At 40.8% G+C, this 26,708-nt stretch overlaps 2 protein-coding genes across 2 annotated transcripts in view; both read left to right on the top strand.

Moving 5' to 3' along the window:
• itga3a (integrin, alpha 3a) overlaps positions 1-7,887 on the top strand; it is a 50,579-nt gene extending 42,692 nt beyond the window's left edge. The window contains exons 23-26 of the mRNA XM_036589557.1: positions 783-878; positions 2,427-2,552; positions 4,294-4,440; positions 6,776-7,887. Coding sequence (XP_036445450.1) covers positions 783-878; positions 2,427-2,552; positions 4,294-4,404 — 333 coding nt within the window. The 3' untranslated portion in view covers positions 4,405-4,440; positions 6,776-7,887. The remainder of the gene's footprint in view (positions 1-782; positions 879-2,426; positions 2,553-4,293; positions 4,441-6,775) is intronic.
• A 2,202-nt stretch (positions 7,888-10,089) lies between these two features.
• The window catches only part of ca10b (carbonic anhydrase Xb), a 37,803-nt gene continuing 21,184 nt past the window's right edge, over positions 10,090-26,708 (top strand). Inside the window, exons 1-3 of the mRNA XM_036589844.1 lie at positions 10,090-10,147; positions 14,757-14,831; positions 24,618-24,760. Coding sequence (XP_036445737.1) covers positions 10,090-10,147; positions 14,757-14,831; positions 24,618-24,760 — 276 coding nt within the window. The remainder of the gene's footprint in view (positions 10,148-14,756; positions 14,832-24,617; positions 24,761-26,708) is intronic.

The raw sequence follows: 26,708 nt of genomic DNA, 5'->3' as shown, positions 1-26,708 counted from the left end.
GCAGACTGAAGATCCTCCACCAGGGGGAGCTCTTAGCACTCAGCAATCACTGAATCAGAGGAATGAGGAAACGGAATGAGGAATGTTCTTGTGTCTGATTGGCTGAGTGTTCTAGTATCTAATTGAATGTTCTAGTATCTGATTGGCTGAGTGTTCTAGTATCTAATTGAATGTTCTGGTATCTGATTGGCTGAGTGTTCTAGTATCTAATTGAATGTTCTAGTATCTGATTGGCTGAGTGTTCTAGTATCTAATTGAATGTTCTAGTATCTGATTGGCTGAGTGTTCTAGTATCTAATTGAATGTTCTAGTATCTGATTGGCTGAGTGTTCTAGTATCTAATTGAATGTTCTAGTATCTGATTGGCTGAGTGTTCTAGTATTTGAATTTAGAACATTTGAAATCATTATAAATGACTGGTTGTACACACATATAAACATACTCATGAACTTAAATACAGCATTAGCTTTGCTGTTTGATGTTATTGTTTTAGTAGCTGCACAGAAATACAACGATTTTCAGTTTCAGTATGGCTGTTAATTCTGATTTGGTTTGTGTTAAAATGTGTTAAAATGTGTTAAAATGTTCTTGAATCTTCAGATTCAGTACTCAATACATTCAATATTCAATATAAACTCAAGACTCGTATTAACTACCACAGTTTGGCTCAGATAAATAAATAATTAACTAAAGTAAATACATTTATTCAGTGCTGTGATTGTTATGTCATTAAGATGGTGATATGAGTGGAGAGTGATTGAGGTTCTGCGTGTTCTCCACAGGATTACAAAGATTCAGAAACGCTGATCACAGGTCAGGCCACACTGCAGCTGATCACTGATAAACCCGCCATCAGGATGGACAACACATTCGTGACGGTCAGAACTCTAGTCCTGTTCTGTGTCTCTACTGTGTCTCTGTATGTTCCTCATCACTCAGAACCGAGAAGAGCCTTTCAGAGACACATTCAGTGGCTGAAATCACAGTTTATTAAAACTCAGAATGTTCTGGACTCTTAATAAAGATGTTTTTGAGGGTTCTTTATAGACAGTGGTTCTATATAGAACCATAAACACTCAAAAAAACATTTGCATGATTAAATGGTTCTTTGCATGGTGAAAGGGTTCTTCAGATTGATGGAGAATATGCTGTATATAGTACCAAAAAGGTTATTATGTCAAGCTTGTAACAACAGAAGAACCCTTTTTGATGCTAAATAGAACCCCTTTCAAAAAGGTTCCATATAGAGCCATATACAATACATTCTCCATCAATCTGAAGAACAATTTCACCATGCAAAGAACACTTTAATCATGCAACTGGTTCTTTGAGTGTTCATGGTTCTATATAGAACCACTGTTTTTTTTTAAAAGATTAGATCTTCAGAGAACTTGTAATAATTTCTGTAACATGAAAAATACTCGTCATCATTTAAACTCATTTAAACTCTAAGTTTGGTAGTAAAACTCTTATTTCATTCAGTTCTGTTTGGAAACAAAAGTGTTATTATCTTAAAAATGTCCAACAAAAATTGTCCAATCAGGATTGTTCTCTCTGTAGAATCTATGTAGATACAGCTGAGCTGCTCTCGCATTGGTCAGGACTTCAGGAGCTGAACTGAAGACCTTATACATTACATTAACTACCAACATCATTAGGAAGCGAATCAACTATCACATTTTGGGAACAATTTAGAGAGTAAAATGTCTTCTGAAGGTTCTAGATAACTGACCGTGAATAAAATTAGGCTTTGGTCAGTTGTTAGAAATGAGAGGGGAGTTTTCTCTGTTCTTTTGACAGTTTTGACATTAATGAAACCTCTAATATTCACAGGAATGTAAACAATATTGATCTAAAGGTGCTAATAGATCTAAATTAGTTTAAAAATCATTAGTGAATAATAATAATAATAATAATAATAAAGTATTATTTTTAGCAAAAATAAGATTCTAATGTTTTCAAACATCAAAACCTAAAATCTTAATCTACTACAGTTTTGAATGGAAACGTATTGAATCAAATGGTGAAATGTGAGATGATTCACTGAATCGTTTCCTAAAGAATCATAATCTAACTGAACTGTGTTAGTAAACCAATCAGCTGTTCTGCTGATAAGTGTGTACACTCTTAAAGAGGGCTATTCATTGGTTCTTTAGTAAAGAAAATAAAAAAAGAAAATTCTATATAGAACCATGAACACCCAGAGAACCCTTTGCATTAATAAATGGTTCTTTGCATCATGAAAGGGTTCTTCACACTGCTGGAGAATGTGATGTAAATGGCTCTATATAGCACCTTTTTGAAAGGGGTTCTACATAGCACCAAAAAGGGCCACAAGCCAACCCTTTTTTGGTACTATGTAGAACCCTTTTTGCTAAGAGCGCAGTTTTGTTGCTGAACGTTTCTTCTTCTTCTTCTTTGGTCAGTTCGCTGTGATCGTGACCCCTGCAGGCCAAACGGAGGCGCTGAATGAAGTTCCTCTGTGGATCATCATCGTGTCAGCGCTGGCCGGAGTCATCCTGCTGGGACTCATCATCCTCCTCCTGTGGAAGGTGAGCATCAGCAAAAAAACACAATATAACTCATATCTTATATCAATATAACTATAATATAATATATACATCTCACTTATTCAAAACATATAATCATATTCACCCAGCTCCCCTCGCCGCCCCACAAACCAGTCAGCTGAGTCGTGTTCGGCGTGTGAAGTTAGCTTGAGTTTTAGCCCTGGAGCTGTGAGGCTAATGTAGCTAACCAGTAATGGACGTTTATACCCAACCAGTTAGCAAAGTGCTAACTGCAACCTAAATCATCACACACTCTCCTCAAACGCGTTCTGCAAGTGCAGCACCTTTTAAGGTGGAGCAGAAATTTTAAATAGAAGCTTTACCAGTTAGCTGGAGCTGGAGTTAGCCTACTATGCCATAACAGAATAAGTAAATGGTGGATAAATAACGGCTCTGATGGTGAAACGGGACAGGAAAGAAAAACAGCATGAAATAAATAAATGACAAATACACTGAACAAAGACAAACAGCAGTGCTGAAATCAGGTTCTTCGAAAAAAAAACAAACAAACCCAAACCGACTGTTTTTACCCAGCCACAAAAAAAGAAAACACGCTGCAAAAAATAGGATCTTTTCAAGTGAAATGATCTTAATTCCAGTCAGTGTATCTAATATTTCCCATTTTGAGATGGTTGTGCGCTGATTATTAGATTATCTAGTTTATTTTCAGACATTTTTACATTTTATTTAGTAAAATTATCTCATTATAGTGACAGATTATTTTGCTGGTTTTAAGCCCATTTAAAACAAACAAAATTCTATGCCAGTATAGTGAGATACTTTTACTTAATACGGTTACTTAAAAATGTCTGGAAATAAGCTAAATAAACTTCAGACAAGCTTAGAAATATTATATATATCGACCAGTTTTAAGATCATTTCTCTTGATAAGATACTATTTTTTGCAGTGCAAAAGTCTGCTCACCAGACTAACCACAAAACAGATGTACTGACCCCCCCAACACAAACAGCGACCCCCCCCTACAGCTGGTGGGTCTATACAGAAAAGCTGGACTAAGATATATTCAGCAGTGGCTACAGTAAAGGAGCAAACTGACCAGTCAGAATCACAGTTAGACTGGCTGAGTCGTCTTCCTGCGTATCTCAGTTACTTTTACTACGTCCACCAAGCGCTCAGTCCAGACTGCCTGGCAGCTCATCAGCGTAGAGGAAACTGATAAGGAACTGATAAACTATGGATGTTGGACTATTTTAAATTAAAACCACATTAATATTCTGGGAACCATGTTTACATTAATCAAACCAGAGTTCTTCTTTTTGCCTGAGAGAAGTAGGAACACTACATTTACGGCATTTGGCAGACGCTCTTAGGTAGGACTCTTATTGGTATAGTGTAGGGTGCTTACCCAGGTGGGGGATTGAACCCCAGTCTACAGCGTGCAAGGCAGAGGTGTTACACAGTGCACTATACCAACACTAGGGACATTGGGAACGTTAGGAACGTTAGCTGATCTAAAGCAGCTCAGTACAAACACAGAATTAAGATTAATAAACATGTTTAAACTCAGTCTGAACACCATCTCTGCTATGTTGGTCTGGTAGCTGAAACCAGACGCTCCCCTCTGATTGGTTCTGGTCTGTAAGTGATTTTGGTTCAGCGCTGATGTGGGCCTCAGTGAGGTGCACAGGGGGCGCCAGTGAGCACCGCTTTGATCCCAGAAGTGTGTTCTCCGTGTCTGATTGGTTATGTCTGAATCCTCAGTGCGGGTTTTTCCGGAGGGCGAGTACGCGGGAGCTGTACGAGGCGAAGGCTCAGAAAGCGGAGATGAAGGTTCAGCCGTCTGAAACCGACCGACTAACGGAGGACGAATGAGGACCGAGGTTCCACACGAGTGTTAACGAACTCTCGGTAAACCGAGTGAAGTAACACGGATCAAAACTCGCTAACCTGCTTCTCTCTCCAGCTCTGCCTCTCCCTGATTCCGCACCGGACACTCTGGAATGATCTCTGAGCATCGGAAGTTTGGGGACAGCTCACTTTTAAAGTTTATTTAGAGGAAAACAGTCTCACATATTCATAGCAAATTTGTGCCAATATTAGTGACAGTAGAAGTAAAGCCAAAGGCCACGCCCACTTTCTTCCCTTGTTGTGATGTCACAGATCAGCACTCAAACCGTTCAGGTGTTTAACTCCTTAAAAATCCAGTCTTATTACAGACTGAGGCTTATTATTCAGTAACTACAGGGACTTCAGTGCAAACAGGCTGAGCTATTCTTAGATTATAGACGTGTGTAATAAAACTTTGGAGCCATTTAAGGGGTTAAAACACATTTGGACCAAAAGTGTTTTAATATGAGCTTCTAACAGCTTCAAAAAGAAAACTGTCACAACTCTACACGATCCTGATGAAGATAAAAATACACAAAGTTCTAGGCTGCGTTCTGTGCTAACAATATAACGCTAACATAGAAGCTATGGCTGAAGCGCAATATACCCAAAGCATTAGCACGTAGCTACTTTGGAGAACATTATGCTAACTAAACAGCTGGCTGAAGTGAAATATACTTAAAGGATTGCTCTCATATCATATATCAGCAGCTTAATACTAACAAGACTGACAAGACAACGACTGTAATGTATGATAAACTGCCTTTTAGTCTTATTAACTTCAGCTCAATTCAGTTTTTAACTGCGATGCAGAGAGAAAAATAACTATAGTTGAAGCTAAATATACCGAAGTGTTAGCATGTAGCTGCGTTTGCTCACGAACAAACCAACTAGGTAAAGAAAAATAAACCCAAAGGATTCACATGTAGCTGTTTTGTGGTAACAACACAATGCAAATAACACAGCTAATTGAAGCAAAATATGCCCAAAGCATGTAGCTGCATTATGGTAACAGCCATAGACACGAACAGCCACAGTCACGAACAGCCATAGTCACGAAACAGCCGTAGTCACAACAGCCATAGTCGCAAACAGCTGTAGACACGAACAGCCGTAGTCACGAACAGCCGTAGTCACGAACAGCCGTAGTCACGAACAGCCATAGTCACGAACAGCCAGTCACGAACAGCCATAGACACGAACAGCCATAGACAGCCATAAACAGCCATAAACTATACCCAAAGATTTAGCAGATACATTTAGCAGCTGTTAAATGCTAACAACATTATGCTAAATAAGCAGCTGTAGTTGAAGCGAAATATACGCAAAGATTTAGCTCAGAGCTGCTTTATGCTAACAGAACCTTTGCAGAGCAGATAATTTGTGCACATTTTCCTTCAACACAGCACGTTTTTCCTATTTATTTGACAGTGAAACTTTTCTTGAAAAGCTGTTAAAGAGCCGAGGTGAGCTGTACCCAAACTTCTGATGCTGATCTTTTCCTCCAAGAACCGCAGCAGAACCTGCCTCCTCGGTTCTTCACGCTTCCTCTTTCAGTCTCTGTTATCACAGCTTCACTCGCAAACTGAAGAAATGATCTGTAGGTTCTATCTGCACATGCTCTGAAGAATTGTTCTAGGTTCTAGATTCTGGACTAACACATGTACCTTTCCCTACAGTTCAGTGCAGCGTTCTTCTTCCTCTAAAACCTCCTCTGTGGTTCTGGAGTTCAGTTTCTGTCCGACTTTCCCTCTGAAATCAGTAACACTTTATAACACTTTATAACACACAGCAGCATTAATTATACAGCTAGCGATAATTAGTGCATTAGTAAAATTAGTATACTATACAGGTGTTTATGAACAGCTCACGCCATGAGACGCTTTATGAAGTAAATGATGGTGACATAAGAGCCCTTACACTACATTTATTTAGTTAATAACATTGTTATAAAGCATGATTAACTGAGCTTATAATGCAGAGTCCTGCTTACAGACAGCATTTCACTGCTAGAAATGTTTATGATAAAACAGCATCATCTTTGAAACTGCATAAAACATTTTAAGTGTTATGAATTCTGACATAAGCTGTTCATAAATACTCAACTATTAAATTTTAAATACTGTTAGATTTTAAATTTGAATCACTTTCCACAGATTTATGTTCTTATGAACAAGCACAGATATTCACTCTTCGTTAGTGTTCTGCTGCTCTGCTGCTCCGCTGTTCTACTGTTCTACTGTTCTGCTGTTCTAATGTTCTGTTGCTCTGCTGTTCTACTGTTCTGCTGCTCTGCTGTTCTACTGTTGTACTGTTCTGATTTGTTCTCCCTGTTCTCTGTTTGTGTGTGTTCTAGTGTGGGTTCTTCAGACGGGCTGTTTACTTCAGGAGAATGTCGAAATATCACGGCGTGCGGGTTTGTAAAGAGGAGCGTTACAGCCTCAGTCAGGGCTTCCTCATCCAGCAACACAACAAGAAGCACTGGATCACCAACTGGACTGAAAATCAACAAAACTACTGACCACTCGGCACCGGATCAGCTCAGTCCAACGTCAGCTGCAGCTGCTGATGGACTATTCGGGAATCATTTGCGCTTGATAAATTAGCACTTATTAATAAATAGTATCAGATGTCGCTGTGACAGGTTTACTGCCCGTTATGATCGGTGTGTGTATGTTTATAAACTGTAAGGTGACTCCAGCAGGGGGCAGCACTGATACAGCACCACCTCCTCCGCCTTACTCAAGTGAGATATTGATGATTTGTGATATTGATGATTTTGCTGTACCGTCGTTTTTTAGCGAAGTTTAATAGTTTATTTGCGCTGATGTGTTTCTCTGTAAGGCGGTGCTGAACACGGACTGATCGCTTCATTTTTCAGGTTGTTTATAGATATGAATGTTATTATTTTTTGTGTGTAGTAGATTAAAGGCCTCGTCTGTTTACTGAAGCTTTGACCTCCGAAATCGGCCAAATCCCAGAGTTTAATTCACTGCTCAGTGGTCATCTGTGTCCAGCTGGTCTTCTGTTCGCGCTGTAGATGTTCAGCTCGGGGATTTGGCTTTTTTTGGCCGCGAAACATCACTGCTGTTCTGTGATTTTGTGAATGAGGGAGACATTTAAATATTTAATTTAATCTATGATGTCAAACAGCAGCTGCCTGAGCGCAGCAGCACTGCCAGATCTCAGATTTAATCATTTGTAGTGTAAAAATCACAGATTTCATTATTACAGATTTTATTAATGATGTACACAGTTCAGAACTGCAGAATCAGCAAAAGAGATCCGTGTTTTATAGCGATTTATTTTTATATTTCAGAGATTTTGTAAATGTAAAGACTGAAGTTTACACATTTAAAGTTTTATCTTCTTTTTTATGGATTTATTGTTCATCAATTCTGATCTGAATATCTGCCCTTGATGTCCTTTTGTGAACAGTGTGTTAAAATAAACCCAATAATTTATCAATATTTATCTAAATCAGTCTGTTTATTTATTCAGTGATGGAGGAGATTTTGATTAGAGATTATTTCACACAGCAGGATTTCTCACAAAGTCAAACCCACCTGGACCCCCAAATTTAACCCCTTTAACTGTTTATACAGGATTTACTGAATAAATCATAATTACTGTATAATCAAAGTACATACTGAATTATTTACAGTAGATACTGAATTACCAAATAATTCACAGCAGAATTTTACTGAATCATTAATTAATTATTGATTAATTTGGTTTAAGTCCAAAGCCTGACCAATGAGAAGAGAGTTAGAGAGACTCTGTTGAACAGCTGTAATTTTGTATATATAATCTCTCCTATCATACAGTTACAACCCCATTTCCAGAAAAGTTGGGACGCTGTGCAGAATGTATATAAAGATAGAATGCAATGATATGCAAATCATATAAACCATATTTTTAAAGGAAATGTTATTGTTTTTTGAAAAATATATGCCCATTTTGAATTTGATAGAACACATTCCAAAAAAGTTTGGACGGGGGCCTGTTTACCACGGTGTTTCATCACCTTTTCTTTAACACTCTGTAAGCGTTTGGGAACTGAGGAGACTCTGCTGTAGTTTAGAAAGCGAAATGTTTTCTGTTCTTGTTTGATACAGGATTTCAGCTGCTCATCAGTTCAGGGTCTCCTTCATCCTATTTATTTCATAATACACCAAATGTTATCAGTGGTGACAGATCTGGACTGCAGGCAGGTCAGTTTAGCACCCGGACTCTGAGTGTGGTTTGACATTGTCTTGCTGAAATAGTCAAGGCCTTCCCTGAAAAAGACGTCGTCTGGACGGCAGCATATGTTTCCAAAACACACACATATATATATATATATCGTTCAGCATTAATGGTGCCTTCACAGATGTGCACATCACCCATGCCATGTGCACTAATGCCCCCCTATACCATCAGGAATACTGGCTTTTGAACTGTGCACTGATAACAAGCTGAGTGGTCTTCAGCCCAGAGGACACAGTGTCCATGATTTCCAGAAAGAATTTCAAATGTTGATCAATAGAACCACAGGACACTTTTCCACTTCCCCTCAGTCCATTTTAAATGAGCTCAGGCCCAGAGAAGGTGGCAGCGTTTCTGGATCCTGCTTATATTTGGTTTCTTCTTTGCGTTTTAGAGTTTTAACTGTCATTTGTGGATGCAGTGATGAACTGTGTTCATAGACAGTGGTTTTCAGAAGTGTTTCTGAGCCCATGCAGTGATTTCCACTACAGAATCATGTCTGTTTTTAATGCAGTGCTGTCTGAGGGCCCAAAGATCACAGCCAGTTTATACTGGTTTTTGGCCTCGTCCCTCACATACAGAGATTTCTCCAGATTCTCTGAATCTTTTAATGATATTTTGTACCGTAGATGATGAAAAACAGAAGTTCTTTGCTATTTTATGTTGAGAAACGTTCTTCTTGAATTGTTGCACTATTTGATGGTGCAGTCTTTCACAGAGTGGTGAACCCTCCTCATCTTTACTTCTGAAAGACTCCGCCTCTCTGAGATGCTCTTTTATACCCAATCATGTTACTGACCTGTTGCCAATTAACCACCAGGTGTTTTTTTTTAGCATTACACAACTTTACCAGCCTTTTGTTGCCCCTGTCCCAACTATTTTGGAATATGTTTCTGGCATCAAATTCAATATGGGAAAATATTTTTCAGAAAACAATAAAATTTCTCGGTTTCAAAGTTTAATATGTTGTTTTTGTACTATTTTCAATGAAATATAGGATTTAAACAATTTGCACATCATTGCATTTTGTTTTTATTTACATTTTGCACAGCGTCCCAACTTTTTTGGAAAGTGGGTTGTACACACAGTTCCAGATCCTTCACGTCTCTGAGCAGAATCAGAGTGTTTGGCATCCTCTGTCTGCTGCTGTGAGAACTGCAGTGCAGATCAGCGCCCTCTGCTGACAGTATGTGGGAATAATCTGCACTTCCTCTATGCATGAGCTCGAGAGAGAGAGGGAGAGAGAGAAAGAGAGCTGTGACGGTGCTGCAGGCTCAGAGAGCTGCTTGGTCTGTCCAGTTCGGATGGGCAGCAGCAGCTGGACGAAACTCTTCTTCCACGTCCTCTTCCTCATCATCATCATCATCATCATCTTCTTCTTCCTCCTCTCGGTCTGCAGCGCTGAGATGGACTGAGCGGAGGATGCAGCATCTCTGTGAAATTATCCTCATCTTCCACATCAGCATCATCATCTCTGAAGGTGAGTGAAGCTCTGCTAGTCTGAGTTTAACATCCTCTCTGTTTCCTTTATTAACGTTCCTGATGGGTTTATTAATGTTCATGATGAGTTTATTTATATTCCTGGTAAGTTTATTAATGCTTTGAGGTTTTATTACTGTTTCTGAGGGTTTGTTAATATTTCTGATAATATTTCTGATGAGTTTATTAATATTTCTGATGAGTTTATTAATATTCCTGGTGAGTTTATTAATGTTTCTGATGATTTATTAATATTCCTGGTGAGTTTATTAATGTTTCTGATGATTTATTAATATTCCCGGTGAGTGTATTAGTGTTCCGACTGGGTTTATTAATGTTCCTCTGGTTCTGGACTGTGGAACCCGCTGTGCAGATGACGTGAAGCTCCAGTCTCTTCTGAAAGAGTTTAATTCCTCTGAGCGTTATACTCTGATACTCTCCTCCATTAGCATCACATTTCATCACGTTTCATCACATTCTTCAGGCAAACTCTCAGTGACAGTCCTGCTGGTCCAACACTATGAAGAACCCTGACTCAGTCTGCACTGTTAATGTGGAGTTCATTTACAGTTAATGTGGAGGTGACGTGGAGTTTTATGTGGAGGTGATGTGGAGTTAATTTGGTATTAATATAGAGTTAATGTAGAGTTCAAGTTGAGGTAACATGTAGATAATGTAGAGTTGTGTGTGGGTAATGTGGAGTTAATTTGGAATTAATATGAAGGTAATGTAGAGTGTATGAACAGTTAATGTGGAGTTAATGGAGTGTTAATGTGGAACTGATGTGGAGGTAAAGTAGAGTTAATGTGGAGTTAATATGGAGATATTGTGGAGGTAATGGTGAGGTAATGTAGAGTTCATTTGGAGTTAACGTAGAGTTAGTTTGGAGGTAATAGTTAATGTAGAAAGTAAGTAAGTAGCGTTAATGTAGAATTAGGTAGAGTTAATGTGGAGTTAATGTAGAGTTAATATGGAGTTAATGTAGAGGTAACAGATTTAATGTGGTGCTAATGTAGAGTTAATTTTAAGTTAATGTAAAGTTCATGTGATGTTAATATTGAGTTAATATGGATGTAATATGAAGTTATTGTAGAGTTAGAAACTAAATTACTGTAAGCTAAATGGGTGGGGCTAAACTGCTGTAGACTGAATGGGTGGGGCTAAACTGCTGTAGACTGAATGGGTGGAGCTAAACTGCTGTAGCTGAATGGTGGGGCTAAACTGCTGTAGACTGAATGGGTGGGGCTAAACTGCTGTAGACTGAATGGGTGGAGCTAAACTGCTGTAGCTGAATGGGTGGGGCTAAACTGCTGTAGCTGAATGGGTGGAGCTAAACTGCTGTAGCTGAATGGGTGGGGCTAAACTGCTGTAGCTGAATGGGTGGGGCTAAACTGCTGTAGGCTGAATGGGTGGGGCTAAACTGCTGTAGCTGAATGGGTGGAGCTAAACTGCTGTAGCTGAATGGGTGGAGCTAAACTGCTGTAGCTGAATGGTGGGGCTAAACTACTGTAGGCTGAATGGGTGGGGCTAAACTGCTGTAGCTGAATGGGTGGAGCTAAACTGCTGTAGACTGAATAGGTGGGGCTAAACTGCTGTAGGCTACAGGTATCAACTTTAGAAAGTGTTAGCATAATAATAATAATAATAATAATAATGATAATAATAATAATACAGAAAGCAGTGTGATGTAATGTTGTGGGTAATTTTATCATCTGCCTAAAGAAATATAAGGTGACATTATTCAGCTGTGTTGTTGTGTCTCAGCTCTGTGCCGTCAGATCTCCAGCCCTGAGGTCTGTTTAGGTTTAAGCTCCGCCTGCTTGTCACTCTCTACACCTGTGTCTTGTTAGTTACTCCTCCTGTTCCAGCTGTTTGGTCTCCTGTAAGAGCTCCTCATGCGTTCCTGGTCTGGATCTCAGTCCTGCGTCTCTTCATGTGTTTGAGCTCTGTTTGTTGATGTCAGTCATGCTTGTTTTCTTCGTGCTCAGAGTTTGTTTTCCTGCTGTTTTTTGTTTCTGTAAAATAAAATTGTAAACTCTATTTGTGTCTCTTGATGATCAAACCAAATGTGTTCATTTTCATTCCTTACAGAGTGAAATCTGTGCATAGAATACAGGTTAACACTTTACTGCCAGGCTCTGTTCACAAAGCTACATGGCACCTACATAAGCTTGTCACGACAACTGACATAACCCTACATACATGTTTATTATTAAATTGAGTATGTAAATCGTAGCTTCATCTGAACACGATGGTCTATTCAAACGTACAGTGAGAGTCACCAAAGAACTCTAGATTTCTAACATCACACAGTGTCTGTCTGGCTTTAGAGGACATTCAGCTACAGCTCAACCAGCCAATCAAACGACTCCAACAAGACGGAAAACTGGAAACGTGAGCTCCTCGGATGCATCAACCTTGGATGTGATTCCTGCTGTCACTGTGCTGCTGCTGAAAGAGACAGATGAGGATCAAAACTATGAAACCTACTTTACTTACAGCTGTACAGAAGAGCTTTTCTGACAGGGAACTAAACCTCCACTGCAGCGCTGCTCGATCAGAGATCACTGATGTAGCAGAGCGAGACAACGACCTTCATTAACATCAGATAGAGTTAATGATTCAACCGTTAAGGTTCATTACACTCATTTACACTAACAGGTACTTCATTCTGAGTAGGTACTCAGTGTGGTAATGTTTTCCATTTAAGGGCTTGTTTAATAAGTGTGCTTCTGTGTAAGATGTTGATCAGACATCTTGACTATAGAGTTTACCATTATTTTACTCAATGTACAATGTTTGGCATTGTACATAAAGACTGTAGGATTGTGTGCAGCTGCTCAGCCTTGAAAACCCATTTCATGAAGCTCCTGATGTGCAGTTCTTGTTGCTTCCAGAGACTCTGTAGTGAGTGATGCAATAAAGGATGGACATTTTTATGCCCTCTGTGAGTTTGCACGTTTTCCCGCTTCCTGACTGAGCTGTAATGACTTCCATTTCACAGTAACAGCACTTACAGTTGTCTGGGGCAGATCTAGCAGGACAGAAACTTCGCAGACTGAGTTGTGGTAAAGGCAGCATCCTATAACTGTGCCATGTTTAAAGTCACTGAGCTCATCAGTTTGACCCTCTACTGCCAGTGTTTGTCTATGGAGACTGCATGACTATGTACTCTTGTTAGCAGCAGGTGTGGCTGAATCACCTGAACTCATTAGGAAAAATGTGTTTTTGGAGAATGAAGCAAGCGTCGATACTGAGCTTCAAAATAAATTGTGTTGTTTTTTTGGTCCAGAGCTTCAGTATCCAGAGAAACGTCACCACCACACGGTACAAACATGCAAAAATGTGTGACATTTCTAATAATCAAAGATCAAAAATGAGGATTATTAGAAAGCTGAACGATGTTACTTTACATTTGTTCATTTGGTCTGTTTTACGCAAAGCAGCTTACAAGTAAATTATTCATTTATTTATTTATTTAATATAATCTGCCTGTATGTTTAAATCAAAGTTAATCTGTATTTTAATGCTACACTGACTCATCCATAGAGAAATGCGTATCAGTATGTGTGGTGTGGTTCAGTGGGGGGGTTTGGGGGGGGATCAGAGAAAGTGCAGTGTGTTTAGTATTCTGTTTGTTGTGGTCAGTCTCAGCCAGCAGATCAAAGTGTGTTTTTTTGGGAGGATTTTTGGGGTTTTTGGGTTTTTTTTGACGGAGTGATGCAAGCGGGAGGTGAGCGGAATGATGATGTAATAAAAATGGAATGAAATAAAACCCGACTCTGCAGCCTCTGACCTACTTTTTCATCGCGCAGGAGATCCATAATGCATCTGGCTTCATCTCATCCAGCCAATTACGATGCACGAGCAGAGTGGAGCTTCAATTAAGAAACAGCACCGCTGAGTGCAGATAGTATAGAAGCACATATGTGTGCATATATATTTAATTCTGCGGTAAATCATGCATTTAAACGTGTGCTTGGTGTGAAATGTTTCACCACCAGTGAACCTACACGAGTCTTCTGAGTTTATATGGAATGTTGATGATGGAAAATAGTGGAAAATCTGAAATAATCAGTTTTCTTTGGGGACTATTTTGCCTCACAGCGCCCTGCATGTATCCCTCCACCATGAATGGAGTTTAAGTTCTCTAAACTATCATAAAACAGTGTCTCAGTCATCAGGCAGTGAATTCATAACCATTTCATGTAGGAACTTTCTGTGAGGGAGCTTTTAGAGGTGGACGCCTGGTTCCTATGACCTTCACCTTAAATGGTGCAGCAGTTACATTCCATTTAAGGTGGGATGGAAAATTTGAGTAAGAAGGTGGCAAATAGGGAATCTGACTTCACTGTTATTGAGGAGGCAGACGCATGATAATATAGTCCTGATGCTAATTGGTGTACATAAGCTTCCATTGCTCATTAGTTACATTAGCCTCCTAGCTCCAGTGCTAAAACTAAAGACGCACCAAACGTCTTTTGGCTGATTGACCACATTTGGAGTAAAGTGGGAATTTGGAGTTTTGTTTGAACTGTCACTTTAAAGCTGTGATGTTCTTGAGTTCGAGGAGTGTTTATGCTGATTATTCATCTCTTTTTCTCCTGCAGCGCAGCCCGTCTCCTCAAAGCTTCACGATGGTTGGTGGGCTTACAAAGACGCAGTGCAGGGAACCTTTATTCCAGGTGAGAGAGAGAGAGAGAGAGAGAGAGAGAGAGAGGGAGAGAGAGAGGGAGAGAGAGAGAGAGGTGGTGAATTGTGAAATCTGTGAGTAAATCAGAGGTTTTTGAGGTTTTGTCACTCATAATTCATCATTGTTTATAATTCATGCTCCTCCGTCCTGCCACTCTCAGACTGGATGAATATTTCAGCTGAAATGTATCTGCACACACGTCTCACATGCGTTTCTCTCCAAAAGCTTCTGATGATTATTTCACAGGAGCTCATAAAGAGCTTCATGTTTATTTGATGAAATTAATCCACACAGTCAGCCATTAGCATAGTTACATAAGCGCTGCAGAGAGGTAATGAGTCTGGAGCCTTCCAGGGTGGAGTTTTGGTTTCAGAAGTGGAGCAGGGGGGGACCGGGGGCCAATGAGGTTGGAGCCCACCATCACCCCAAACCCCAACATCACACACAGATACGAAAACAACATGACAACATTACGTTCATTAGTGACATTCTGTACTGTTTCCAATCCACATATTTCATCTCCACTTATTATTGTTGTTATTGTTATTGTGGACGTGATTCTGTACATGCAGAACAGCAGTTATTCTCACAGAGGATGTTCGCTAACTTTAGCTACAAGAGCTAACCAGTCTAGTTTTGAATGACTAACATTAATGCTAACGCCAGCTAACATTAGCTTAGCAAGTCACTCTATTTTACTGTTTATCTGACGATGCAGAGCTAAAAATCTGCCCCTTCACTGAAGCTGCTGACAGAACAGATCATCTCATCACATCATTTACGCTTCCTTTCTTCTTTTCCTGATCCACCAAACTCAGTTCTTTACCTCCTCATTTCAGCCGTAACAGTGATTAGCCCGCGATGGTTCGCATCGTTATTCTCACTTTGACTATGGAAATATGTGTAGTGTAACCATGGAAACGGATGCAGTGTAACTCTAATAAAAGATGGTTCTTCAAGGGTTCTTTAGTAAAAATGGTTCTATGTAGAACCAAGAACACTCAAAGTACTCTTGCTGGAAAATCTGTTTTTTCTGGTTCTGTATAGAAGCTTTTTGAAAAGCGTTCTATATAGCACCAAAAAGGGTTCTATTATTGTTGTGATATCAAACTTGTAACAATACAGGAATCCTTTTTGGTGCTTTATAGAAACATATACAGCACATTCTCCATTAATCTGAAGAACATTTTACCCTGTGAAGGGTTCATCGAGTGTTTGTGTTCTACATAGAACCATTTTTTTTACTAACCCCTAAAGCCTGAAGAACCATTCTGAGAGTGTACAGACATGGAAATAAGTGTAGGATGTGGTGTAACTATAGAAATAGATCTGGTGTAACCATGGAAATAAGTATGGTGTAACCATGGAAACAGGTGTGGTGTAGCCATGGAAATAAGTGTGGTGTAACAATGGAAATAGATGTGGTGTAACCATGGAAATAGATGTGGTGCAACTACAGGAATGGGCTTTTTAAAACCATGGAGATGGATGTTGTGTAAGTCTAGAAGTGGATGTGGAATAAGCAGGAAAACAGGTGTAGTACGGCCATGGAAATGTGTGTAGTGTAACCATGGAAACAGGACTATCCCATTGATCCATATTTCAGCAGTGTATTTCAGATGTTTATCAGTCAGTCCATGTTACAGCTTTATTTCTGTGGTCAGGGCTGAGAGAGCTGAGCAGTCAGAGTGGACCTGCAGTACTAACAACACTGACTGTAGATCAGTCACATATATATATATATATATATATATGTGTGTGTGTGTGTGTGTGTGTGTGTGTGTGTGTGTGTGTGTTTATTGTTGGGAAGCTGTGTTAGTGATTAAAGTTTTCATTTGATTTGTCGGTGTGGAATCAGAGGAGAGGAACACCGGAGGAGCTGAAGAACCAGAGAGTGGAGATTTATCCTCATCAGCTCCAGATTCACACACACACACACACACACACACACACACACACACACACACACACACACAGACACACACACACACACACACACACACACACACACACACACAGATCAGTGTGTAATCAATCACCTCAACACACTCACAGATCACACAGTTGAACTCCAAACATGAATCCAGCTGAACGGAGTGATGTGATGATCTGTTATCGTTATGATGATGGATTTCATGATTCCCTTTCCTGATTAGATGATATATGACGAGTACGATCAGTACGTCTAGATCTGGTTCTCACACTCGTCCTCAGGGTCCTGCAGACAGACCACATTTTGCTCTATCTTGCGTGTCTAACTTGTGTGTTGTGAGCTGGGTTGGAACATGTGGACCCTCCGGGGGTCCCTGAGCCTCAGATCTCATGTAAAACATATTGTGACGTTTGTTACAAGCTCCTCATTTCAAAAGGGGCTTTTGGGGGGCTGGTCTGCAAAGCTCACCTCTCCCCCTCTCTGACCCCCCCCAAATCAAACCGCCCCTCCCCGCTGAAAGAGATGTTTGCTGTTGTTTTGGTTGTGTTTGTCTTTTCCGTTGTTAGGTTGAGATGTGTGTATGCGCTGGTTGTGTTGTTTGTGGTGGGCTGTAGTGAGATGGGGGGTTAGTGTATCTACCTTCAGGAGAAAACGTGTGGCTAGAGGTGACCGGCCTGCTCCCAAGGTGTGTTTACATGTACTTTTGAGCACTTCTCATGGCAGAAATGTGGCCTGTCTCATGTCTCCTTCTACACTGGTGCCACAGTGGTGTCAGAAGTGGGATAATCCTGCCAAGCGGTGAGGAGTGAAAGGGTCCTTTAAGAAACTTACAGACAAATGGCAAAGAAATAATGAAAATAAGAAATAATGGCCTCACCTGCATCTACTTCTACACCAATGCTGCAATATTCTACAAACATTATTGGCTCTACTTCAACAAGCTGGTACCAAACCAGTATCTTTGGTAATTATTTATATGGCAGTGAGTCGTTGTAAAGTCCCAATGGTGATGTGTCTGTAAACTCGATGCTCAGGAATCTCCTCCGAATCCAATTAGCAGAACATTTCTAATCGCTTTTATTCTGAATTGGATTTGTGGGTAAATCTGGCTGTGAATGAGGGAGACGGAATGAGTCAGAACTGAGAATTAAAATGAACATTTCTGCGTTATCATCAGTGTTTGCTTCAGTTCTGTAATGGGATTTACGCAGCGTTTAATAGGACACTAAATTTATATTCAGCTCAGACATTAATTACACACTTATATCTGTTATATGTGTGTTATATACTGTGCAAATGTCAGAGACCCCCCCCCATTTATTTACCCAGTCAAAGCAGCAGTGAAGTTATTGATTTTTCAGTGTCAGGAGAAAAATTAGAAACATATTTAACATAAAATTACTCAACAATCAGATGTTTCAGAGTTTAGTGTGTTCACTCTTTACCTTCATCTGTTTATTATCAGAATAAAATCATATTTGCATGTTTAACATTCACATTTGTACTGTTTAAACTGAAGAGTGTCAAAATTATTTCATATAAAAATCATTTTGTGAAGTTGCTGCTGTTTTTGTTTTGCAACATGATCAAAAAATCCCTAAAACAAAAATTCAGAAAGAACAATTATTGTATTATTGTATTGATTTTGTTGATTAATTTATGGAAAGATTGAAGAATCTTTTTTTCTGTCCTTTATTCTCATTTCATTTTAATGGCTATAACAGACTGAATTACTCAGATCTCCAAGTCAGAGACCCCCTTCATTTATTTAAGGCAAGGTTATTGATTTTTCAGTAAACAGAAAACAGAAAATACCCAGAATCCTCAACAGCTAACTCTTTCCCTTTATTCCAGCTTCCATTCTTTTCAGGACACTCACTTTCAGTTCCTCAAAGAATCTGCAGACACACCTCCAAAGTTCAGTCTGAGAAGCTGGTTGATCATTTTCTGAAGTAATCAAACACATTCAGTGGTGTTGAGGTCTGGACTCTGGGGTGGTCAGTCCATCGTTCAGCTTCTTTGTTTGATGTGTCCGTCTCCTTTTGTCAGTGAGGTTCTTCTTGATCAGCTACACATCCTTTCAGACCCACAGCGCTGAGTCGTCTTCTCACAGTGGAAGGATGGACAGAAACACCTGTGGATGTTTTCAGATCTGAAGCAGCTTGATTTTCTCCTCTCTCTCAGAGATGAAAGCTTTAAGTGCTGTTTATCTGATAGGGGCAGTTTTGGGGTCGACCAGCTCTTCCAGGTGGTTATTAGGAGCCACATTTTATAGCTCTGTGGCTTTTAACCAGTTTTTTCACTTTGATGTTTCTCCTTCATTATGTATGTTAATTATCTGATATCTGATCTCTTGAAAAATCAATAACTTGAACTTTATGGCTGTTTAGAGTGGAAATTAAATAAATGACACTGTCATAAACATCGTTTAATTAAAATGGTGATGCTGCTAAAACTGACTGGAAGCAAATCCAGTCGCCGGTTTTCAGACCCTAACGCTTTAACATTTCTAACAGCTGACTGAAAACAGCTTAGAGTACAGCCCACATCCACAGTCAGTGATGTATCTAGAACCTACAGAAGACTCATTTCTCACCACACTGTAAAACAAAACGGGATTGATTGAATCTTTCCTAATTATGTAGGTAGTTTATCTAAAGTGTAAAGCCTTCAGTCCAGCTCCTGAAATCCTACACTAGGAGTCGCAAGCCAAATGTTAAGAAGAGTCATTTTGTCCCTTCTACAAAAATCAAACTACTTTGGGAGCCACATTTTATCCTTACAGCCATTTTACCATCTTGGCTGTAAATCTGTCTCAGAATGTGCTGATGTGCTAGTGTAGACTAAAAATTACTTACTTTAAGACTTACTTTAAGCTTTAGCTCAGCTATAACTGCTTTCCTCACATCTCCAGCAGGAGACTTTTCCTCTAAAGTAGAAGAGTTTCTTGTAAAATATCTTTCAGCGCTTGACTTTTTACGAGGCTGATGCTTCTCATTCACCAGCTTATAGCTCGACATTTTGTGTTCCACTTTAAATGGCACTAGTATGTAACTGCTGTACCTTTTAACACGAAGAATGAGAAACAACTTCAGCTTCACGGCTCTTTAATGTTTGTCAGTTTGTTGTTGCAGATTAAATGAATCAGGAAACCAGCTGAAGTGATTAGAAACACTAATCAGTCCATTCATCTCCAAATTATCAATGTTCATCTTAAATCTCTCTCTTTGCTGTTTCGTTAGCTACTAGCTAGGCGAGACTGTTGTCTGTGTTGCTATGGTGACCAGCAGTCTGTGCTGATCTTCAGGGTTAAAGGGTGAATCAGCAGTTCTACATTAACTCCAGAGTTTAAGACCATTTATTGTTAAACTGTGTTGAACGATCAGCAGAGCTTTATTTTACTGTAAAGGAGGATTATTTTATTTTTACCTACAAATCTGATTCAGCTGTGGAGCCACAACAGGGCAATAAAGAGCCGCATGTTGCTGACCGCTGTCCTGACCAATGGGAGAGCTCACTACTGTTCTAAAAACATAGTATTGTATTTTTTAGTTCCCTGAAATCGTCGAACCTTCTCTGAAGATCTGGAAGATCCTGAGGGCTCCACACTGACGTCAACAACATGGCTGTGAATAAAAGTGTGACCTCAGGTGAAAACTGTGGATACTGTTTTTGTGGGTTGTTTGTCTGGAATCGTGTGCTGAAGCCCTGAAGCCTTCGAGAGTTTTTCACTTTTCTTCACTCGTCTGTTCCAGTTCTGCCATTCTGCAGCGCTAACCCTGCTCAGTTACACGCTGACAGCAGCTCAGAGCACAGCAGACAATAAACCCGCTCAGCTGAGTTTACAGGGCAAAGAAGAGTTTCAAATAGAGGACAATGGGTGACGTCAGCGTTTTGCTGAAAGCAAGTTTTAGAAAAATAAAGAGAAAGTCAGAGAACGCAGTGCTGTATAAGACCCAGACACCTCACTGTCATACGAACAGTGTTCCTTCAGAACATCCTGTCTTCTGTTCGGGTCTTCAGGCTTCTGAACGGCTGGTTCTTCTCATCATCTCCATCATGTTGCTTTTTACTCTTTTACCTTCAACCGTTCTGAGCAGAGCAGTTTTTCCAGTGAACTGCTTCTTTTCATTAAATGTCTAAAATTAGACCGTCACGTTGGTTATTTCAGCTGCAATTGGCCAAAAACCCATTTGTCTGTTTTCTTGTCATCCAAGGTTCCTTCTGATGACTTCCCCAACATCAAAGTTCAAAGGTCTGAATATTTTTTACTGTCCTGATTTTTAATTGTCCAGATTTCACAACCATAAAGAACCACAAAGGAGACCACAGTCTGGACCATCTTGATCTTTGCTTGAAGAGACACATTAAGTTGGCCTGACAAAGCAACCAGCAGGAATTACTTAGCAACATCCTAGCAACCACCTGGAATAACATATGAATCTACCTGAATCAGTATAATAAGCAGTTCTTCCAGTATTGATTACTCTGTAGACCCAATTAAACTGTTTAACTGCTTAAACTTTTCAATAATATTGGTCGACGCAAAGATCTTTTCAAGCACTTTCATTCTTGTTGTGACGACCAGCGATCTGTGTCGTATTTCTCCTTTATTGTTGGGGACAGTAAAGTGGCCCTATTATGCTCATTTTCAGTGTTCATTATTGTATTTTTTGCTCTACTGTAACAGATTTACAGCTTCAATGTTCAAAAACATATTATTTTCCTCAGACTGTTCATCTCTATTCACCCTCTGTCTGAAACGCTCTTTTAGACAGGAGTGTCTCAGTGGTCCTGATGAGCCCAGTGTGCTCTGATTGGTCAGCTCTCCCACTCTGTTCTGATCGGTCAGCCTCCAGGGCGGTTCTGCCCTCCAGGTTCCACCCCTGTCCTGCAGTCTTCACACAGACCCTTCTCTCTTCAGCAGCTGTAACTCCGCAGTGGCTGGTTCTTCAGTGGTGTCGGTTCTGCCAGATCAGTTTGATCCAGAGTGGATCCTGAAAGTCCGGTCAGCATCTCTCCACACACTACAGCACTGAACACACTCTTCCTCCTCCAGTAGCCGCTGTGCGCTGTGTGAGGAGGCCGAGCTCACCGGTAGGCGGGCAGTAAGGACTGTGTTATGAGATGATGTCATCTACAGAACACTAAAGGAAAGAGAAAAACAGGAAAAGCGTAACAGGTCTCCTGTAATAACTGATCCAAGTAGACAAAAACTGCTCAGGGTGTTTCTCGTTGTCATAATTTTTGATTTCATCAATTCCCACCTTTTCACTCTGCCCTTTTACGGCCCTTCTGATCTCCCTGATTTCCCACCATGTGCGTCGTGTCAGTGCTCCATAAACATTGTCCAACACTCTGAATGGAATGATTCAGAATTGAAATGGAAATGTATGTGTTGAGCTGAGCGATTGTTTCTGAACAAAAGCAGGATTACCGTGTGGTTAGAGCACTATTTTGGGAAACACACGCGTTTATGTAGGTCACTGAACAAAAAAAAACAGCAGAAGTACGTTAAGAGTGCTTAAACGTCTGCGGGACACTCCGTCACTCGCCACTTCCACAACTACAACTTTCTGTGCAGAAATATTCTCTGTTCTGAAGATTAGAGATGAATATTTCATCACTCTGTTCATCTAAACTGCGTCTGTAAGGCAGCTACTTTATAATAAAACACGTCTATTAACCCACCAGTCTGCTGTATGTGCAGCTGTAGATGCTCTAGATCAGGAGGGTTCTGCTCCGGTTCTGCAGAGCTTTAATCCAGCACAGTTTGGAGAGTTTTTCTGCTGCAGCACTGAGACTAAACCGATAATTACCTGCTGGCCTGAATCAGGTGTTTTTCAGCAGGAAAATCTCTGAAACTGTGCTGGACTGAAGCCCTGCAGGACCGGAGCTCTAAAAAAAGCTCTACAGATGTTTACAGCTGCTGAGCGTGAAACAGAATTCAGATCTAACCTCAGTGCCGAGTGCAGTTTCACAAAGCTACCAAGACAATGCCGAAACTGCGCCTCACTGTCTGAACACCATTCAGTCTCCTCCGCCTGTATTTTAGTGTTATTGATGTTAAATACAGGATAAAATGTATTGAAATGTAGTTTTAATTGTTCACACACTGCACTGAAACACACACTGGCTGTACTGAGAGCTCCTTACTGAGTCACTGCGAGCTGATCCGTAGAGTGTGTGTGTGTGTGTGTGTGTGTGTGTGTGTGTGTGTGTCCACATCTGTGTGATTATGTGTTTGTAATCTGTGTTTATGGGGTCAGGAGGGGGGCTTACTCTCACACAGGACCCCCTCCTTCCTGGCTGATGTGATGGTGGACAGGGTCAGGATTTCACTGTCCATCTGCCACATCTACTCTTAGCCGCTCACCTCCTACTGCAGCTACAGGCGTAATGACAGGGAATCTCCTGCAGTGCCCCATCAGCCTATGATCAGCCAACCATCAGCCAACCAACACCCCACCATCAGTCAACCAACACCCCATCATCAGCCTACGATTAGCCAACCAACACCCCACCAACTCCCCACCATCAGCCTATCTTCAGTCAACCTACCCCCCACCATCAGCCTACGATCAGTCAACCAACACCCCATCGTCAGCCTACGATCAGCCAACCATCAGCCAACCAACACTCCACCAACACCCCACCATCAGCCAACCAACACTCCACCATCAGTCAACCTACCCCCCATCATAAGCCAACCATCAGCCAACCAACACTCCACCATCAGTCAACCTACCCCCCACCATCAGCCTACGATCAGCCCATTATCAGCCAACCATCAGCCAACCAACATCCCACCATCAGCCTACGATCAGCCCACCATCAGCCAATCATCAGTCAACCAGCTCCCCACCATCAGGCAGCCATCAGCCAACCAACACCCCACCGACATCCCACCAACAGCCCCCTCACCCTGAAGTTAGACTGCTTTTTGAATGAGGCACAATACAAGACAGCCAATCAGAACAGAGCTAATTTCCATATACATATTCATTTCATTTACATATATCTGTGCAGTAGCTCCGTGACAGAGACAGTCTGTTTGAATGTGAGGGATACAGAGAAGCTGGAAAACGATCACGTAGAAATCAATTATGATGTTTAAAACCACTCAAACATTATAAACATTATAAGTGGACCTGATCAGTTTTTTATTGATTACTGATATTGACGAGGTCAGAGCGGCAGAGCTGGTGATCACAGACAGGCAGAACTCACAGTTAGAGTAGAGACTCAGATTTAGGTACTGACTGCAGGTGATGATCCAGATCTTCAGGATTAAATGATGTAGCTCACAGCGGAAGTTTGGGATGAATATTTTAAGATAATCTCTGAACCTCCTCCACCAATCAGAGATCAACTCAGCTCAGCCTGCAGGAGCTCCAGCACGAGAACTTCTCCACCTCCTCACCTCCTGATTATTAAATCCAGCTCAGACAGGATCTCTCTCTCTCTCTCTCTCTCTCTATCTCTCTCTCTCTTTCTCTTTCTGTTCTCTCTCTCTCTGTTCTCTCTCTCTCTCTCTCTCTATCTCTCTCTCTTTCTCTTTCTGTTCTCTCTCTCTCTGTTCTCTCTCTCTCTCTCTCTCTCTCTCTCTCTTTCTCTTTCTGTTCTCTCTCTCTCTGTTCTCTCTCTCTCTCTCTCTCTCTCTCTCTCTTTCTCTCTCTGTCTCTCTCTCTCTCTCTGTTCCCTCTCTCTCTGTTCTCTCTCTCTCTCGTTGTTCTCTCTCTGTTCTCTCTCTCTCTCTCGTTGTTCTCTCTCTCTCTTGTTGTTCTCTCTCTGTTCTCTCTCTCTCTCATTGTTCTCTCTCTCTCTGTTCTCTCTCTCTCTCAGTTCCGTCGTTCTGGGGTCTGGTGAACACAGCATGGAACCTGTGCTCGGTGGGGAAGAGACAGTCTCCGGTGAACATCGAGACCAGACGGCTGATCTTTGACCCCTTCCTGACCCCAATACGGCTCAACACTGGAGGAAAGAAGGTAGGACACAGCAAAGCATGCTGGGTAAAATCACTGCCACATACAAATACTTTAGTATGATTACTATATAACACACACACACACACACACACATAATTCAGAACCATTAGCCTACTGTGTTTTTGCACACAGAAGAATTAGACCTCCGCATTTAACCCATCCATGCAGTGAAACACCACATACACACTAGTGAACACACACTAGGGGGCAGTGAGCACACTTGCCCGGAGCGGTGGGCAGCCCTATCCGCAGCGCACAGGGAACAGTTGGGGGTTAGGTGCTCAAAGGCACTTCAGTCACATACCGTCGGCTCAGGGGATCTAACCAGCGACCTTCCGGTCACAAGGCTCGTTCCCTAACCTCCAGCCCACGACTGCCCCCATACACACACATACACACACACTACTCACACACACACACTCACACACACAAACATAATTAACTGGTTATGTTGTAAACAGAGTGGTTCAGAGCGGTTTGGTGTGAAACGCTCCGTTCTAGAGAAACTTACCGAGTCAGAACTGTTCACAGTGGTGCTGATAGGAACCAGACGTCCACCTCTAAAAGCTCCCTCACAGAAAGTTACTACATGAAATGGTTATGAATGCACTGCCTGATGGCTGAGACACTGTTTTAAGATAGTTTTGAGAAGATTTTGGACTAAAACGTCTTCATGTAGGTTCACTGGTGGTTCATGCAACATCAACCTCTGAATTACAAAGGAATTTTGAAAAATCAGTGGACTTCCCCTTTAATCTGAGCAGTGTTTATAGAGGAGGATGGTAAGGATGACCCAGTCTGGGTGTTATTGACTTTGAGTGGACTGATCCATATAAATCTGCGGGAGGTTCAGTGTCTTATAGAGGTTATAAACGTGGAGAGGCTTTGAGTGGGCGGAGTTATGGAGGGTGAGGAGTTAACTCGTGATTTAAAGTCTGCTGCATGATTAATGCTGCTGTGCATCTGCTGCAGGAGATTAGACTGCACACCATCTGTGCTGACGGCCGAGAAACACAGTTCTACACAAACCTCTGAGAGAATCACAGCTCATCGTGAAGCTCAGAGTGAATCAGTTACACATGAAACTCAGAGTGAATCAGTTACACATGAAACGGAGAGTGAATCAGTTATACATGAAGCTCAAAGTGAATCAGTTGTATTTGAAGTTTAGAGTCAATCAGTTAAACATGAAGCACAGAGTGAATCAGTTATACATGAAGTTCAGGATGAATCAGTTATACATGAAACTCAGAGTGAATCATTTATACATGAAACTCAAGGTGAATCAGTTCTACATGAAACTCATTTACATGAATGTGAATGCACAAACTCATATACATGAATCTGTTCTACATGAAGCTCAGAGTGAATCAGTTATACATGAAGCTCAGATTGAATCAGTTATTTATAAAGTTTAGAGTGAATCAGTTATACATGAAATTCAGAGTGAATCAGCTACACATGAAACTCAGAGCGAATCAGTTACACATGAAACTCAGAGCGAATCAGCTACACATGAAACTCAGAGTGAATCAGTTATACATGAAACTCAGAGTGAATCATTTATACATGAAACTCAGAGTGAATCAGTTATACATGAAACTCAGAGTGAATCAGTTATACATAAAACTCAAAGTGAATCAGTTGTACATGAAACTCAGAGTGAATCAGTTATACATGAAGCTCAGAGTGAATCAGTTACATGTCAACCCATAAGTGAATCAGTTATATATGATGTTGAGAGTGAATCAGCTATATGTGATGCTATAAATGAATCAGTTGTACACACAGCCCAGAGTGAATCAGTTATATGTGTCACCACGAGCTATAAACACAGCTTCAGCGCTCCTTCTCATAGACTCTAGAACTCTCTGGAACTGTACTGGGACACTGTTCTTCCAAAAGACATTCGCTCGCTGGGTGTGGTGTCGATGGTGGTGGAGAATGC

This window comes from Colossoma macropomum, unplaced genomic scaffold (genome assembly GCF_904425465.1).
Source record: "Colossoma macropomum unplaced genomic scaffold, Colossoma_macropomum, whole genome shotgun sequence".
NCBI classification, from domain to species: Eukaryota; Metazoa; Chordata; class Actinopteri; order Characiformes; family Serrasalmidae; genus Colossoma; species Colossoma macropomum.
Note: the sequence above shows the minus strand (reverse complement) of the source record. Positions and strands in the feature narration are given on the sequence as shown.